Consider the following 19045-nt stretch of genomic DNA (forward strand, 5'->3'; position numbering starts at 1 on the left):
TTTACAGATGGGGAAACTGAGGGAAAACAAGGGATGGTAGATGATCTTAAGTTTCTCTTAGCTAAGATTTCTGGGGGTACTGTTATCTACTCTAGAAGTAGCCTGGCCAGGGAAAGCCTCACGTTGACTTTGTTTTTAGCTAAGACATCTTCCCTAGACAGAGCTGCTGCTGATTGCCTTGCTGACTCTCCTTTTTCTGTTCAGTTGCCCTTTCTCCAAAATCTGAGATAATTAATTGTTGCAGCTTATTAAATCTTCTTACATTACAGTTCTGTCTTCTTGAGAGTATTCCTAGGTCAGTGGAGTTTTGTGTGTTTTCAAGTTCTTCAGTCACTTACTTGTTACATTTTTATTTCTTTGTTGACTACCTCACATGGCTAATTCCATCCATTACTAGTTTCATCTTATTTCCAGGTTCTTGAGAAACACTTCACAGTTAACGCCCATGTTGTGTAGGTTTTGGAGCCAAATGATCTAGCTTTGAATCTGGCTCTGCCACTTACCAGTTCTGTGACTTTGGGCAAATTACTTAACCTCTCTGTGCTCTAAATTCCTCATCTATAAAAATGGAAGAATTGGTACCTACCTCATAGAGTTATTTTGAGTATTAAATGAGATGATATAGGTAGTGTTTAACACAGAACCTGGAACATGGGAAGTGCTCAATAAATATTAATAGTTATTATTTATAATTGACCACAAATTCAACAGGTATTAGACTTCCATTATGTGTTGTGTCTTAGTGGAAAGAACAATGTCTTTGGAGTCAAACAGACTTGGATGCAAGTCTAGGCATGCCAGTGACCTTGAGCAAGTTATTTTACTTTTTCAAGCCTCATTTGTCTTTCTTATCTGTGAAACCAACATCAGAGTACCTGGCATGCCCAACCACTGTTATTATTCCTAATAATATTCATTGAGAGCCAGTAATGCACTTTCAAGGTAATACAGTTCATGGTGTTAGCATTTCAAGAGCAGTTACATTTCTGAAATTAAAAGAAAACCAGATGATTCTTTTTACTTATGAAAAATTCTATGGAATATTGCACATAGATCTTATCATTTGTTTTCTTTTCCTTTCATTTACATGTCCAATTGTCAGTATTGGACAGCGTTGCGTGGAAGTTAAGAGAGTAAACTTTAGAGGCTGACCAACCTGGAGTGCAATCCTGGCCCCACCACTTTCTACCTGTGTCTCCTTGAGCAAGTTACTTTAATCTTTCTGAGCCTCAGCTTCCTCATCTGTAAATGGGGCATCATAATATCTACCATTTAGGGTCCCTTTTGGCATTTGAAAAAAATATATTGTAAAGCTTTGTAAATAGTAGCTGTGTCATTATTGTGTTGTCATTGCCACTGGATTTGAGTCAGATCCATTTGTTGTCACCCTAAGTTGTCCAGACAGTGTCAGAGTGTACTAGGTGTTAACAAGCTTTGGGCTTTCTGGTGTTTTTGAAGAACTGAAGCAGTTTCTGCAGGCTAGCTTATAAACGTGCTTGGGAAGGATCAGCCAGTTTGGGATTACCATTTCTACTGAATATCTCTGTTTTTGACAGAGCACTTCAGATGGTGTTTCTAAATCCCTGGAGCCTCATCAAGGTCGGTCTCGCTCACAGGTAAATGGAAACAATGGCACATTGATCAAGGAAGAGAAGAATGATCATCTTCCAGCTCCATCACAGTGTGCCTTAACCAGAGACAGCAGTGTGTGTAATAATGGTAACCGCTACTTCCCCGTGAAGAATGGTGAGAAGAGCCGCTTACGAGAGCAAAAGCTGGGAACTGTGGCACAACAGAAAGAGGAATAACAAGCAGAAGATGGCTTCAGCAGATCAGGAAGAGGGGAAAACCTATACTTTTCTGATTTTAGGCCCAAGTTAGAGGAGGACATAAAATGCTTACCCTAGTTTCATCCAGAATTTGGATGGGGTGTTCTATTATATCCATCTTTTCCCCTTCCCTGTCTTTTTCTGGGCTTCCAGACTCAGTGGTCTGCTTCTAGGGAAGCTCTGATCTAATATGAATGGCAACAAGCATAGTTCCTGTTCTCAAATTGAATATATAGTGCCAATATTCTCTTTACGTCCCCTGGAAGCCTATTAAGGCAGTGACTATCGGATGTCATCACATAAGGCCCTATAGAAAAGTTCCAGCTTTGGTTTTCTGAGTATATGGGTTCCTAACTTGCTTTTTTCTTTATGAAATAATAGGGCCTTCATATATAATCAGTATCCACATCTTCTAACTCTTTCTCCCCATTCACCTCTGCCAGGAGTTTATACTACCACCTCTAGCTCTGACCTGACAATCAGATAGGTAGATGTTTTCAGGGAAGTGAGGTAGTATTGGTTATTTTATTTTTTTAATTTTTTTTTAAATTTTATACACTTAAAATAACTACCAATGGCCTTTGTACTGGGGGATTCAAGTGAATCAGAAAAGTACTGGGCAGATTTTTCCTGCCTCTGAACTAATGAATTGTTTGTAAAATAGAAGATGTGGTGCAGTTCACCCACTCCCTGCTGCCCACACCCTGAAAGGGTGGAATCAATATAATGAAATTGAGTACGAAAGGGAACTCAAAAGATTGTGTATGCTTGTGTGTGTGTGTATGTGTGTGTGTGTGTGTGTTTGTGTATGGATGTTTGGATAGATATATATATATGAATGCATGTATCTATATGCATACACATACCCTTTATATAAAGAGACAAATCTATTTATCTATACATATTTTATATATATATAAATATATGTGTATGTGTGTATGTATATATAAATATAAATATATATATTTTGTATATATATATTTATATACATGCACACACATACATACCTGATGATGTCCCAGAAGATTTACTGAATTTCCCAGAAATGCTTCCACTGCTATGGAGTGGTAGGTTTCAAAAGACCACATTTTTAAATCCTTACTAAGTCATAGCCCATCACAATTATGAGAAGATGGGCTTCTCTAAAGCAGACAAAAAGTACTTTCCAGAGATTGCCTGTTCAGAACAACAAACAGTTGGGTTGTCACAAGCCTAATCTTGAACAGAGTCCTCACATCCCGTATGGTAAAAACAGGAGGTTGGAATAGGATTGGGAAGAGTTGGGCATTTCCTTATGAAGGAGCAGCCTGGTTGGGAGAGAGAAAGGGGATGGGAGGTAATTACCGGGGCTTGCAGCCAGTTTGGAGGAAATCTCATCTGAAACTCTGGGATCAAACTGGCCTCAGGCTAGAATTTATTGTCATTAATCCCTGAAGGAGAGAGGACTAACATTGGAAAGATGGGGTAGGGAAGTGTGAGGAAATCGGCAATTTGATTTTACATACCTAGATTGTTTCGTTTGTTCATTGACATTTTGACTACTGGATCTTTTCATTTGCTTTGCAAGGAAGACTTCAGAGGACTCTGGCCCGGGCCTATAGGAGTATTATGTAAAAGGTTCCCAGCCCCCAAGTGAGGCCAGAATCTGTCCAGGACAAAGAGGCTGTTCCCCCTTTCTGGAGATACTCTTGAGACAACCTTGCACTTCCAGTTTCCCTCCTCAACAGTATGAGAGATGGGAACATGGCTTGCAACAGATTAGCATCGTGTCTTCGTTCAGGAGTTGAGGCTTCCAGCCTCATACACTTCCTTTTGGGCTTTGTGATATTCTTGCCCAAGAAGTACCATTTCTACAGGAATACAACTGACTAGACTTCTAGCAGGGTTCTCTCTCTTTTTGAAAAACCCCATGTACCTTAACCCAGAGTAGGTCCTTGGTGATTTTTTTCCAGACAACCAGAAGGCTGTTTGCTCACTACCCACTTAACAATGAGTGTATCATCATGAGAGACTGAAGACAGTCTCAGACTGTTTTATCCTAGTCTGGCCCAATTTAAGAGAACCCACAACTTGCAGGGGGAGGGAGGTCTAGAATGCCTTTCCCCCTGCCCAGACACTTCTTACATAAACCAAAGCAGGATGACAAGAATGCATACCCAGCCAGATATAACCAAGAACAAAGTGTACAAAAACCTCCTCTATGGAATTGGCTCCCCTAATTTGGTTCCCGCCCTTCTCCTAACCTGCCCAACCTTTCACAACATCTTGAAGGTTAGGACTTCTGTATCCAGCAAGAGAAGGATTTAGTAGCGAACGTAGATGGCTTGGAAATTTCTTTCTGGAGCCACAGAGGGAGGAGTCCTTTGGAGCTCTAAAAGTAACCAGAATCACTGAGCTGTGTTAAATTAAATAGCTAACTAGCTCCGATTTCTAATAGGAAGTACTTGGAATTATATGGAAAGGCATTTTCTTCAGTTGCTGTTTCTGTGAATCTTGAATCTATTTGACACAATCAAGTGACAGTATTGTTAACTCTCACAGCATTAAGAAGATTTATTATTTTGTAGGCATTCACTGTGAGAAGTAAAATTGCTGCTTTGACAGGGATGATTCCAGTTTGCCAAACGGCTTGCTTTTCTCCCTTCCACACACCTCTACTTTCTCCTAGCCTGGCCCAGGATGAAACAAGTGTCTCACTTCCAACTTTGATTTTTATTTGGATTCAGCATTTTAGGTTTGTAAGGTTACAAGAAAGAACCATAAAGGGCCATGTTTTAATTTATCTGCCAAAACATACAATTTAGAAGCCAGAAAGACTAAGGTTTATTACTGGAAGATTAACTTTTTCTAATTGCAAGATTAACTTTTTCTAATTTCTTTCAAATTAGGGAACATGAGTCTGCTTTTTGCTGTGAGTACCACTTGAAGAGACTGTCATCCTTCACTTGAGGTTCAATTTCTGACTATGATGTGGCCTTTCTTGAACAAAGTCATGCATCATATGGGAACCCCCAGAAATGACCCCTTTACCTTGTAGGGCCACAAGCAAAAGCACCCTGGATGTATATAGCCACTGATCCCCAAGGACTTTCCCTTCTTGATTTCTGCTGGTGTGTATTGGGGTCAGCCTATAACTCCCACCCTTATTCAGTGGCCAGTCTAGTCTGGACCAGGCCTGATAAACTTCTGCTCACTTGTATCATTTTCATTCTGAGCCAGTAGGACTTTGGGTAGACTTTATAGCCCAAGAAATGGCACTTGCTTTGGCTAGTGATATTTGATTTTTGTCTCCATCTTGATTTCCTGGCATCGTTGGCCAAGTCACATTAACTTGTTTTTAATCACTGAGAAAAACAGCCAGGTAAGGCATTAGGGAGGGTGGTTAAGGAGGGGGGTGGGGGGAGGAATGCTTATGTAGGGTAGAAAGAATGTGGAAGTAACTGTTTGGTTATAGTGATCCAGTCCGCTGGAACCTTAGAAGGCTCCTGTGGGCCTGTCTGTGCTACCCTTTCAGCCTCTAAGACTCCCCCACCCCACTTTGAAATGACAGTACAAGTAGACCACAGTTTAAAGTAGTTAGTATAATTCTACTAAGGTTTAATCATTATACTTGTTTACTTCCTGATGCATATTTCCTAAATATGCTTGGGGTTTGGGGGGGGTAAGTTTTCACTGTTCCACTGTGTGTCGCCCTATATTTTTCTCCCTCTTGTGACTTTGGCATCTTCTTTTATTTGACTTTCCATTTTCTTTTCCCTTGGCTTATTGCAGTAGTCTGCTGCTGCAGGTATTCCCCTATTCCCCTGTTACTGCTAATTATCTTCAGTATTGTCAGAGGTTATTTTGATGTTCTAAGAAAATAACTTCATATATTTTTTTTTTACAAAATCACCTTTTCCAAGGTAAAAGCAAAATTTAAAAAAACCTATGCTAGGGTGCCCACTGCAGCTTTTGACATTGCCCTTGTACTTTTATAGATGCTCTTTTTGTCTGTGTTGGTAGTAACTAATGACTAGTGAATTTTCATGTAAATGCAACAAATTAAATATTTCAGATTTTATTAATCTCTCATAACCCTGCAAAATCTGATGACTTCATTTTAGTTACTTCCCAGAAGACACTTCCCCATCTACCTTTTATTTTATTCTATTCTGTTCTATTTTTAGAATAACATACTAGGTAAAGAAACTAACTCAAGGAGTCGTTGATTTTTAGTGCTCCCTGATAAATGATGTTATTGACAAAAGTAAAATCTTTCATTGTTTTTTCCTGTGGTAGTATCTCTTCTCCTGTGCTCTTGACAGTGTGTTTAGTGGATGGATAATATGTATTTCTCTTCCAAATTCCCTGCCTTTTTGGCCCACCTCACCACAAAAGCTCCATAGTTTATTAATGTAAGTTTGAATGGATGCTTCTTAGGAGAAACTGCAGGAATTAAGGAAAGTGTTTCAGAAAGGAATGAAAATGTCTCAGGAGTTGTTCTGTGATGGAAATTGGTCTGTTGTTCTGTTAATGCTGATGGAAAGAAACTTACAGTGCTTAATAAAAGTCTATTCTTTTAGTAAAAAAAAATGTGAAATAATTTTGGGTGTGCGAAGTTTAATTTCTTCTCCCATTTCTGGACTCCTTTCGGCAAATGGGGAATATACTTGTCTCAATTCAGAAGTGTTGCACAGAGATTTAGGAGCCTATTTGTAGTTGAATATCAGGGCAAGAGAACCAGTACAAGAAAAGGAAGGGCATATTTAGCTTCCTGCTGAACTTCTTTATTTGGATGTTCTAAAGGCACCTTTGACTCGACATTTCCCAAACTGAACCCATCTTCTCCTCTGAAGCCTGCTCCTCTCCATGAGTGACACTACCTTCTACTCAGTTGTCTACACCACAAACCAACCTGGGAGTTATCCTAGATGCATGTCTTTCTTTCCATCATTTCTCAAATCCAATTTGTGACAAGATCTGTTGGTAACACTCAACCATCTTTCTCTTTCTCACATCTATCTCTTTTCTCTCCCCACTTGCTGTGGCTTAGTTCAGGCCTCCTCATGTCTCACCTAAATTGTTGCAGTTGTTCCTCTGTCTTACTCCTAACCAGGCAACTGTGAGCAAATTTTGTGTCTACGTGTATGTACCTTTTCCCAGTGAAAGGGACCATACCTTTGTTAGTTACTTAAAGAAGTCTATGACCTAAGAGACATTAAGAACCACTGCTTTAATCCACCATGCTTATCAGCTTCCAGAGGAGTCTGTCCTTCTAACATGCTGCATGCCCATTTCCATGGTCCCGTCATAATCTGGCTCCTGACCACTTCTCCAGCCTCATTTCCTGCCACCCCAACTCATTCCAGCAACACTAAATCACATCCTACACACATTAAGCTATTAATATCCATTTCTTCTCATTTGCTTGTACCATTGCCTAGAATACCTCTCTCCCCTTGTCTCTGGTGCAGTCTCAACTTTTCCCCCTAAGCTTCAGCTCATATCTTTGTGATTCTTTTCCAGATCTCTTACTAGGGACCCCTGTACGGACTCCCCACAGCCAGTCCCTGTAGCACTTCGCTGCATCTCTGCTAGTAGATTAAACTTGACCATCTTTGTCTTCTTGGCATCTACCACCGAGCATGCACTTAGAAATGTTTGATGACTAAATCAAGGACAATTAAAACACCTTTGAAAATGTTCCCTGGTGCAAAACAGATTGTAGATTTGAGGCAGAGGATGTGTTGGTGGCAAAAACACAAGAAGATTGAATATGAAGGTTCATCACTGAATGGTATGCATTTAAATATGCTTTTAAATGGGGCTCTCAAAAAAAAGAAAAAGAGTTCTGAGTCACCTTTGAGCAATAGACTGATGCTTGAAGCAGAGTCTGAAGCCAGGACTCTAGGGCATTCTTCTTACCTTACTGCTTCTGCTGAGTGTTGCTAGCTGGTCTTGGCCTCCCTGGCTGCTCTGTGCCTTGTGTGTACAGATTACAAAAGGAAACAGCTGAACCTAAAGGCGAGCATTAGAGGTTACCGAAACTTGTAAATACTTACCCTTAAATGAAAACTATCATTTGTAAAAATTTGTTTTGTATTTGGTTCATTATGGCTATAGATGTCTTTTCCTAACCTTTGATCTTTGAGTGTTGGGACTCAGAACTTAATAGTGGGAAATCCTTAGCATTTGGCTTTTAAAAGTTACTGTTTGCTGAGGACCTATTAGGTACCAAGCATAGTACTAAGCTATTGTACACTGTTTCTAAGCTTCAAACAACTCTGCAAAGTAAGTACTATCCTCACTTTACACACGAGCAAACTGGTTCAGTGGTGCCCAAGTTCACACACAGCTAATAAGTGATAAAAACCAGGGTTCTAAACCTATGTTTTGACTAAGTAGATAACTCTTATTTCTGCCTCCTCAGCATTCCTTCCTCTTTCTGGCAGCAGTTAAGTGCAGTTTTTTGTTTTTCTTTTTCCTTTGGGGAACTGCTCTTTCCAATCTTGGGGTAGGGATGGGTTGACCATCAGCCACAACATGGCTTCACCTCCCCGAGTGCAGGGATGGGTATATGACCCAAGCAGCGTCAACTGTGTTTTTTCATGGACTTGAGGGATAAAGTGACCAAGAATGAAAATATCTCTTCTAAAATCACAAGTATTAGGAATAATGTGAGCCTGGAACATTGTCTTCTATTTATTTCTTCTACAACTAGTCTTTTATTTGTGTGTGAGAAATACGAAAATTCTGTGCTCATTTATTAGGAGCAAATGCATCTATCGGGGGATTACTATGTGTCAGAAAGAGTTCTAGGCAGTTTATTTTATATATTTTAAAACATTTTCATCTTATTATTCAGTCCTTACACATTTATAATCTTCAACTCTAGAAAAGGGGAGTGTATCAGTTTGGATAGGCTAGGTTTTGCTGCTATAATAACCCCCAAATCTCACATAATAAAGGTATACTTCTTGCTCATTATGTCCAACATGTGTTGTCAGGGGATCTCTGTTCATCCAAAGCCACTTGATAACTCAGACCAACAGAAGCCGCATCACTGAGTTGGGAAGGAATGTGACCAAAATACACACTGACTCTTAAAGCTTAAAATGTCACACATCACTTCTCTCTTTTTATTGCCCAAAGAGATGGCCCACATGGTTGCACCTAATTTCCTAGAGGTGGAAAAGTACAGTTCTACTATGTCCCTGGAAAAAGGGAGAGGTAAGTTTGGTGAGTCGCAATAATAGCATCACAGGGAGAAATGACCCATTTCTGGGTAGATTTGACTCATTGCCTTTTGGCTGGTTGCCATTACCTAACCACTTGAGTCAGTATACCTAAAATTTGTAATGGAATAGTGAAACATTCATTCCCATTCCAGTGTCATAGGGATTCTCTGCATGTGGGCTGAAGTGGATGTAATCTTGTGGTAACACAAGCATTGAGTTTAGCTCCCCTAGCCCACCCTGTGGGGGTGGTTGTGAGGATTAAATGACATAGTGTATGTAAAATGCCTGGCATATAATTCAGCCTCAATAAATGTTAGCTGTTATGGGTTTGGTGGGGGTGGGAGGGTTGGTAGTAGATGAAAGACTTGTCTACCCTCCCAGTCCTGATTTCCTCATAACACATTTCTTCCTAGCCTGTAATCTGGCATCAGCCCTTCCCATTTGAATGTGGCTGCTTCCAAAGGCGACTAGTGTGCTCCCAGTCACCAAGTCCAGGGTTTTCATACAGGCATCTTGCTGAGGACTTCCACAGTAATTGACACTGAAACACAACCCATTTCCTGAAATTCTCTGGCTTCCCTGACATTTCTCTGCTATTTCTCTTTCTTTTTTTGACTACTTAAAAAAATTATGTATTATTTGATAAACACAAAAGGATACATGTAACATATGTTAATGAAATTCAATTAATAAAATGAACACTCATGAGCCCACTGCCCAACCTAAGAACTATTCCATCTCTGCCTTCCCCAGAGGTAACCGGTATCTTGACTTTTAGTTTTCATTCCCTTGGTTTCTTTTTAAATAGTTACATCACATATGTAATTATTCCTAAACAATATATTGTTAGGTTGTACTTCCTTTATAATTTTATAAAAACGTTATTTTTATGTAGTGTTCTGCAACTTCCTTTTCTCACCCAACTTTTTTTTTCTCTAAGACTCAAACACGTTACTGCTGTAGCTGTAGTTAATTTGTTTTCACTTCTGTATAGTATTCCATTGTGTGAATATACTACAATTTATCTACCCATTCTCTGTCCAATGGAAATATGGCTTATTTCCATTAATGTTACCGTGTATGCTTGTGCACATGTCTCCTGCTGGGACTGAAGGCATGCAAATGCTCACTTTTATAAGATAGTGACAAAATTACTTTTAGAAGTAGTATTAAATGGGAATAATAATGCCTGCTTTACCTCCCTTATAGGTAGTTGTGAGAGTTACACAAGCTAGTGGATGTGAAAACACTTTCAATACCTTAAGAAGACACAGTTGAAAAAAAAAAAAAAAGTTGACATGCTGGTTTTGAGTCCAAGCTCAAACTCCTAAAAGTTGCCTCATGTGCGTACTGGTTTCAAGGACCAAAAAGACAAGGCTGTTCTGTGCCAATTTAAAGTATTCCTAGAATTTTCTCATGACAAAGACTAGATTCTTGGATTCTGAAGCAGATGTCTATTTGTTTTCCTACCTGACCAGCAGCCTTTCCTCATTTCTTCCAGTAACAGCACCTCAATTTTCCAAGGAACTACCTCTATTCCATTTTTGGAAGTGTCCTCAAGTGCCCTGCTCTCCCTAGCCAGCTCAGTGGGGTTTATTACTATTGTCATGGCTTTGTTTGTTTGCTTGCTTGCTGTATTTTGCTTGCTCTTTAAAGACTCCTTTTACTTCTGATAAGTCCAGCATGATAAATTGATTACAAAAATGGCCATAGTTGTTCACATCTCCCTGTATCTACACCTTTTGCAGCTCTTCCCATTAAGAGATGGCATCTGTTTCTCCACCCTTCAAATCTAGACTAGTCTTATGTTTTGCTTTGATCAATAGACTGTTGCAGAAGTGATATTATGTCAGTTCTAAGCCTTGCGTGCTTCTGCTCACTCTCTTGGACCCCTGGAATTACCATGGGAATGAGCCTGGACTAGCCTTCTGGAGGATGAGAGACCCATTTGTCTAGCTATATCCAGCCAGACCAGCTTAGACCTGTCAGCCACCAACCAACCCACCAGCAGACCACAGATACATGAGTGAGCCCAGCCAAGATCAGCCTAGCCTAGTGCAGATCAACAGAGCACCAAGACTCATGAGCAACAATAAATGGTTTGGTTTCAAGCTACTGAGTTGTGAGTTGGTTTATTATGCAGCAGTTGCTAACTCACACATCCAGCAATACAATAAAAATTATTTTTTATGCAGGATCTAGTTGTTCTTTAGTAGGAAAGCCCTTCAGGATATTTAGTCTTCTGTACTGCCTCTCCAACTACTTTTTCATTTCCTTCTTAGCATGTCTCTTAAGATTAGCATTTCTCAGAGTTTCTGTTTTCAGCCATCTTCTCACTATTCTTTCCCCCTGTTCAGTTTCATCCTATCCCATGGTCTCAGCTCTTACCTTTATACAGATGAGTCTCAAATCTACCTCTATGTGAACTTTACTGAGCAGAGTCAGAGTTCAAATGATCTGCTGGACAAGTCCACATAATACTCTCCCAGAAAAATCATAACTCAATATGTTTAAATGTGAAGTCTTACTCACACTCCTTCATTGTTTCCTGTACTTCCTTCTCCTCCAGCTTGATTCCTCTATCTCTGGTTAATGTCACTACTATCTTCGCATCACCCAGACCGAAAACCTCATCACCTCAGACTCTCCTCTTTCCATATACCCAATCATTCTGCAGTGTCTCATATCTGTCCCTTCCTCTCCATCTTCATGGTCCCTCCTCTTCCTTCTTTTTCCTCCTTTCCTCTTTCTTTGTTCTTGCTATCAAAGTGTGATCAGTAGTCCAGCAACATTAGCATCACTTGAGAGCTTATTAGAAATGCAGAATATTGGGCCCCACCTAAGATCTATTCAATCAGAATCTGCATTTTAACAAGATCCCTAGGTAATTCATATGCACATTAAAGTATAATTAGTAGCTCCCCAGTTAAGTCTCAATCTGGATAGGTATAAGTCCTCACCAGTTTATAACCTATGCACCATGTTAGTGGCACTCAAGCCTAGCTGCACATCAGAATACCTGAGAAGTCTTTAATTTTTCATTCACCTTTTCATGATTTAATCTTTTAAAAAATAACATAACATTTATTAGTTTCTTCAATACAGAAACACAAAGAAGGAAATTAAAATTGGCCTATGCCTTGCCCAGATAACTCCAAATGACATTTTATTTTTTGAAAAAAAGGAAAGTTTGCCTAAGGTTAGGCAACTCAAACAGAATAAAAATATACAAAATGAAGACTGAAGAACCTCTAGCACCACCTCAATTTCAACTCCTTTCCTCAAATATAGCCATTCTTAATCAAAATTAGCCTTCCAGGAAACAATTAAGCATATACCTGCATATCTGTTTATTTATTCTTTGTTTAAAAAGTATAAATTACTCCCTTTTAATCATCATGATTTTTATACTTAATATATCTTAGAGATATTTTTCTATGAGCATGCACAGAATATTTCATAATTTTCAACACTACATAGTGTCCATTAGATGGATGATTCCATCAGATGGATCAATTCCCTATTGACAAGTACTTTGAGGTCCAGATTTTTTTTTAAACATCTTTATTGGAGTATAATTGCTGTATAATTGCTTTACAATGTTGTGTTAGTTTCTGCTGTATTAGTGAGGTGGATGGACGTCTGTCTGATCTGTCATACAGCATGAAGTAAGTCAGAAAGAGCAAAATAAATACCGTATGCTAACACATATATATGGAATCTAAAAAAAAAAAAAAGGTTCTGATGAACCTAGGGACAGGACAGGAATAAAGACGCAGAGGTAGAGGATGGACTGGAGGACACAGGGAGGGAGAAGTGTAAGCTGGGATGAAGTGAGAGAATAGCATTGACAAGTACTTTGATTGCTTCCAGTTTTAGCTATTACAAACGGTGCTGCAATGATCATCCCTGGGCATATATTTTGGTAAACTTCTGCAAGTATATCCATAGGGTAAATTTTTAGTACGAGATTGCTGAGTATATTGGTTAGGGCGCTTTTGGTTACAAGTAGCAAAACACAACTCCAGCGGTAGGGTGAGCTAGAGCTACCCAGTTTCTTTAAGTCTCTCTGCTGTACAGTCCCTACTTTATCCAACTGGTTTTCCAAGTGTGGTCCCTGGACCAACAGCATCAATATCACCTGGGAACTTCTTGGAAAAGGAATTTTTTTTTTTTTTTTTTGCGGTACGCGGGCCTCTCACTGTTGTGGCCTCTCCTGTTGCGGAGCACAGGCTCCGGACGCACAGGCTCAGCGGCCATGGCTCACGGGCCGAGCCACTCCACGGCATGTGGGCATCAGCAGGCGGACCCTCAACCACTGTGCCACCAGGAAAGCCCTGGAAAAGGAAATTTTTGGTCCCTACTGTAGACCTGCAGAATCTGAAACTCTGGGAGTAGAGATCAGCAATCTACGTTTTAATAGATTAGGTGATTATGATGCACACTGAAGGCTGAGAACCAGTGCTTTAGCCAAGGTGGCCACGAGATGGCTGCCAGTGGCAATGGAGGCTTTGAATCTCTTCCTTTAAGTCCAGCAGTGAAGAGAAAACTCTGACCCAACATTCCCAGTGAGCAGGACTCCCAAGTTTCTCCCTCATTGGCTTGCTTAGGTCACAAGTCCTCCCCTGAACTAATGATGTCTGTGGTCAGAAGAACTGGGAGTAAGATCTGTTTACCCCAAAATACATGGGCTATGAGTGGGAAGAAGAGATATACAAATAAAAATCTACAAATTGTTGGGAAGGAAAAAGTGGGAAATGATAGCTGAGGAGGCACTAGCAAAGCCCACAACGTTCAAAGAATATGTGTGTGTTCTATTTTGATATATATTGCTAAATTATAAATGAAAAAAGTTGTACCAACTTCAGTCCCACCAACAGCATATGACAGTATCTAGTATTTCTTCATACCCTCACTTGTTCTACGTACAATCAAACTTTAAACATTTCCCAATCTGATAGGTCAAGATGGTATTTTATTGTTTTGATTTAAATGCCTTTACTCATGGATGAGATTGAACATCTTTTCAAATCTCTATTGATATGTGTATGTCTTTCTCTGTAAATTACTTGCTTATTCTTTAGCTCATTTTACTATTGGGTTTTGTCTCTTCCATGTTAATTCTTCTGAACTCATTATAAATTAAAGAAATTAGCCTTTTATCATATATGATGCAAATATGTTTTCCCAGCTTTGCTGATCTTTTGAATTTGTTTATGGTATTTTTTTACCTCACAAAGTTTTAACTTTTATGCAGTGAAATTCATCAGTATTTTTATTTACTGGCATCTGGGATTGAGATTCTGCTTCAAAAGGGCCTTCCCCCATGTCCACCTTTCCAGGTGAACATTGATATCATTTGTCAAGTCTGTAAAACTTTTAAAAATTAAGGATGCTGGGCCTCCACTCCAGACCTAATAAAGCAGAGTTTGTAAATGTGACACTCTGTACTGGGTTGAATAGTGTTCCCCCCAAAATTCATGTCCACCCAGAGCCTGTGATTGTGACCTTACTTGGAAATATGGTCTTTGTATGTTAAAATGAAGTCATATTACATTAGGGTGGACCTTAGCCCAATGACTGGGGTCCTTATAAGAAGAGAGAAATTCAGGCACACACATGTGATGATGGAGGCAGAGTGATACACCTACAAGTCAAGGAATGTCAAGGATTGCAACCATCAGAAGCTAGAAAGAGACAAAGAAGGATGCTTTGCTAGGGCTTTCAGAGTGAGCATGGCCTGCCAATACCACTTCTAGCCTCCAGAACTGTGAGACAATACCTTTCTGTTTTAAGCCACCCAGTTTGTGGTACTTTGTTATCTATATCTAAATTAAAATTAAATCTAAATTTTAAAAAATCTCCAAGTGTGATTCCAATACACCACAGGTTGAGAACCACTGGACTGAATAATAATCATAACCATCCTCGACTCAGTAATAATTCTCCTTTAGAAGAGCAAGTCCTGGTGTTGAGACAATCAGCCATCCTTTTGGGAAAAAATGAAGTTATCCTTACATCATATCAAATTCACTATAATAAACTCTAAATGTATTCTAGAAGCTGGGGACAAGACAAAATCCCTACTTTCATGGAGTTTCCAATCTAAGGAGAGACAGACCATGAACATATAAGGAAATAAGTTGGGTAACTTCAGTAAGAGGTGATCTATGAAGAAAATAAGTCAAGGTAATGAACTGGGGCACATCTTTTTTTGTTTTTGTTTGTTTTATTTTGGCTGTGTTGGGTCTCAGTTGCGGCACACGGGATCTTCGTTGCGGCATGCAGGATCTTTTTAGTTGCAGCATGTGGGATCTTTTTAGTTGTGGCATGCATGCGGGATCTAGTTCCCTGACCAGGGATTGAACCTGGGCCCCCTGCATTGGGAGTGCAGAGTCCTACCCACTGGACCACCAGGGAAGTCCCAAACTAGGGCACATCTTAATGTAGAGAGGGTGGTTAATTTAGTTAAGGTGGTCAGGGAAGGCCTTTTGGAAGAAGTAATATTTGAGCTGACTCTGAAGGTGTCAGCCATAGGAAGATCTGGGGGAAAAGAGTTCCAGATAGGAGAAATGTAAACGTTGAGAAGGAAATGAGTTTAAGGTAGGTTAAAGACCTAAATGGAAAGCACTATAACAGAATGAGAAAAAAAGATAATATGGTTGTTGCCTTGTATAAAAAAGGTCTTCCAAAACAATAAACAAAAAAGAAAAGCCATAGAAGAAAAGATTGATGTAAATATATCAAGTGGCTATACAAACATTCTGTATGATAACTCCTGTATGCTAACACAAACCATAAACATGTTACATACTGTGGGAAAATATCAGCAATATATATAATAGACAAAGGGTTAATATCCAGAAATATAAATGACTCCTACAATTTAATATGGCGAAAACAAATAAACCTGTAAGAAAAACTAGGCAAAGGTTACAAAAAGTTCACAGAGGATGGGCCAATAAACATCATATAAAAAGACATTCAACTGCACTAGTGAGGGAAAATGCAGAGTTAAAAACAAACACGAGTTACCATTTTTTTTCTCCATCAGATTGGCAAAGAGTTTAAAGGTCAGAGTCTTAGGAAATGTGAAAATACACTGCTGATGGGAGTGAAAACTGGCACAATGCTTTTGAAAGGCGATTTGGCAGTATGCAATTAAGATTGAAAGTGGCCCAGCAGCTCACTTGTGAGTGTCCCCCTACAGAAACATGCCTGTACACAAGGAGGCCCCTACTGGTATGTTCACTGAAGCTCTGTATTACTGAAAAATAAAACCACTTTATTTTTTTTATTTATTATTTTTTTTTGCGGTACGTGGGCCTCTCACTGTTGTGGCCTCTCCCGTTGTGGAGCACAGGCTTTGTTTTCCACGAAAGCAGTCCCTGGTGCCAAAAAGCTTGGGGACTGCTGTAAAACCCCTCAAAGAATTCTAATAACCTCCCGTGATGTACTTTACTTCAATGTCTGTGAGTACTTTTTTATTTTGTAATAATTTACTGACAAAGTTTACTGCCTGAGTGCCAGAAGTTCCTGTCCCAGTGCTCAGGCCAGAGTTAATATTTGTGCACATGCTGCAGGGACAGGCTCTGTTGACAGAAGGGCAAGATTGCCTCTCACCACAGGTCCCATCACTGCCCCGATGCAGAGACTGTCCTTTCTCTCAGGGCTATGGCTACTGCCACCCCTGCTACTGCTTATGCTACTCCTGCCACCATTGTCACTGGCCCAATGTCCCCCAACGCCCCCCGCTCCGGGGCCCATGGGGTCCCAGACTGCCCCAGATGTGCTTGTATATGCCAGGCGGCCTGGCCAACTGCTCAGCATGCACATCACCTGCCGTGCCCACAGGCTCTGCTCACTGCCACCCATTGTATCTCTTCTACTCATGTGTATGCTCCATTGTCACACTGGACTGTACTTACAAGACACAGGTTCAAAGATAAAATTATTAAGAATGTCAAGACAATGACAGGAGAGCATTAAATCAAGCCTGAAATCCTTTCTGGGAGCAGAGCTCTATACAGGTGGCACACCCCTAAAGCTGGCCCTGGAGGAGTGGGTTGGTGTTCTCAGCTACCTAGTTTGGCACCTGGGGGACCATCCTGCTAGTTTTTATTCCAAGTGAGTATAAACCATATTTTGCTTCTGTGATTCAAATTATGCAAAGAACTGTCGATCACCTTTCCCTATGACATGGATCTTAGAGCTACCAGTTGCTGTTAGATTCACACAAGGAGTGGTGAAAAGCCGGGAGTATGGCCCTGTATTGCCAGGAACCCCAGCTTGCATACATACTAGCTATGTGGCCTCGAGCAGGTGGTTTAAAGTCTCTACACTCAGCTTCCTCATCCATAAAATGGGGATAGTACTAGTACCTACCTCATGGGGTTGCTGTAAGGATTGAGTGAGTTAATGCATGTAAAGAGGTTAGAACAGTGCTTAGCGCACAGTAACTTCTCAGATGTTATTTGTCATCACTTTGTCCTTTGTTTTCACTGTCTTTGTACTTTCAAGTCCGTTTTGGAGCAAGTCTGTTCTTCCTCATGTAATGTTTTCCCATTTTTCGCCATCTTTCTTCATGTATTTTATAGTCCACTTTGGCCCTCATCATTTTTCCTCTCAACAGTTATATGTACTTATATGCAGAGAGATGAATTGGAAAAGAGCTCGCTGAGGTTCCCTCTAGGAAAGTAAGCAGGGATTGAGTGGTGGTCGGGGCATCTTCAGCCTGTTTGGATATTTATTTACAATGGAAATGCATATACTATTGCCTATGTAATTAAAAGTAAATGTTTACAGCTGTTAAGTGAAGGTGGGGTAGAGGAAGAAAGTTTCCAGGGCAGCCTTGTACTATGGCGGTCAGTTCAGATCATGCACTGATGTGAGACACAACTAGAGCACATATTTCCAGGGCAACAGCTGGCTGCCTCCCATCCATGGCAGTGTGAGTTCCTTTGTCAGCAAATCTAACTGCCTCGGATTCAACCCCCTGACAGCTTTGCCTTCCCCGTTATCCTTTACCCCCCAACTCTACTACCCAATATCACTGGGGAAGAACTTTTAGGGGTGGGTACCACTGTACCTGGGTCAAATGCCACCTCCTGTGAAGCCTTTCCTGACACACTCACTGAATATGTTTGAACTAATTGTGGCTACCTTTTTGTTCCTACACATGTTGTTCATACCTCTAGGTAGCACTTAGGGTTTGATCTTTTTCAGCCTGTTATTGTTCATTGAACCTTGCTTCCCTCATTAGATTGTATACTTCTTAAGGGTATACACAGGGTCTCTTACTCATGTCTGGAGATGCCACCCCAAAACCCCACCCATACCCCACCCAGTCCATCATAAATAAATGCTCAGGAGGTATTACTGAGAGAGTGCCCTGAACTGGCCCCCACCACCAAATTAGGGACTTTGTACTTTTATTCCTCCTACCCTGTCCCTGGCCAGCTCTTCCTGTTATTCAGGTCTTCCACTCATATGCCAGCTTCTCTAAGAGGCCTTCCTTGACTGTCTGAAATAGACTACCATCTATTCAAATCTTTCTCTGTCTCATAACTTGTTTTATTTTCATCATAGCACTCACTGCAGTTTGAAATTATCTTATTTGACTCACTTTATTGTCTGTCTCCCTCTCTGGAATGTGAATCACAGGAGGGCAGGGACCTTGTCTGAATCCCCAGTGCCTAGAACAGCACCTTGTATATAGTAGGTGCTCAATAAATATATGAATGAAATTGTATTTGTTTTGATTATTGACTGATCCCCATGAAGAATATTAGCACCATGAAGGCCAGGACCTTATCTGGGTTACTGCTACATCCTCACACCTAGTGCCTCTGGGTTACTGCTACATCCTCACTGTAGTGCCTAGTGCATAGTAGATGCTCAACAAAGAATTGTTGGTTGAGTGAATTAATGTTCCACATACACCTTAACTCAACATACTCCACACTGAACTTAGTCTCTTCTTCCCCACGAAAACTGCTT

General features: G+C 40.3%; 1 protein-coding gene and 1 non-coding gene across 2 annotated transcripts in view; one reads left to right on the plus strand and one right to left on the minus strand.

The window, feature by feature from the left end:
* The window catches only part of FAM120C (family with sequence similarity 120 member C), a 150992-nt gene extending 132601 nt beyond the window's left edge, over positions 1-18391 (plus strand). Inside the window, exon 16 of the mRNA XM_022563582.3 lies at positions 1557-18391. Coding sequence (XP_022419290.1) covers positions 1557-1808 — 252 coding nt within the window. The 3' untranslated portion in view covers positions 1809-18391. The remainder of the gene's footprint in view (positions 1-1556) is intronic.
* On the minus strand, positions 15394-15466 carry TRNAG-CCC (transfer RNA glycine (anticodon CCC)). The gene has a single exon. It is a non-coding gene; the product is annotated as a tRNA-Gly (tRNA).
* Positions 18392-19045: the final 654 nt, after the last annotated feature.

The sequence above is a fragment of the Delphinapterus leucas genome, chromosome X (genome assembly GCF_059928025.1).
Source record: "Delphinapterus leucas isolate spDelLeu-1000000601 "Yukka" chromosome X, BTC_Dleu_Yukka2, whole genome shotgun sequence".
Lineage (NCBI taxonomy): Eukaryota > Metazoa > Chordata > Mammalia > Artiodactyla > Monodontidae > Delphinapterus > Delphinapterus leucas.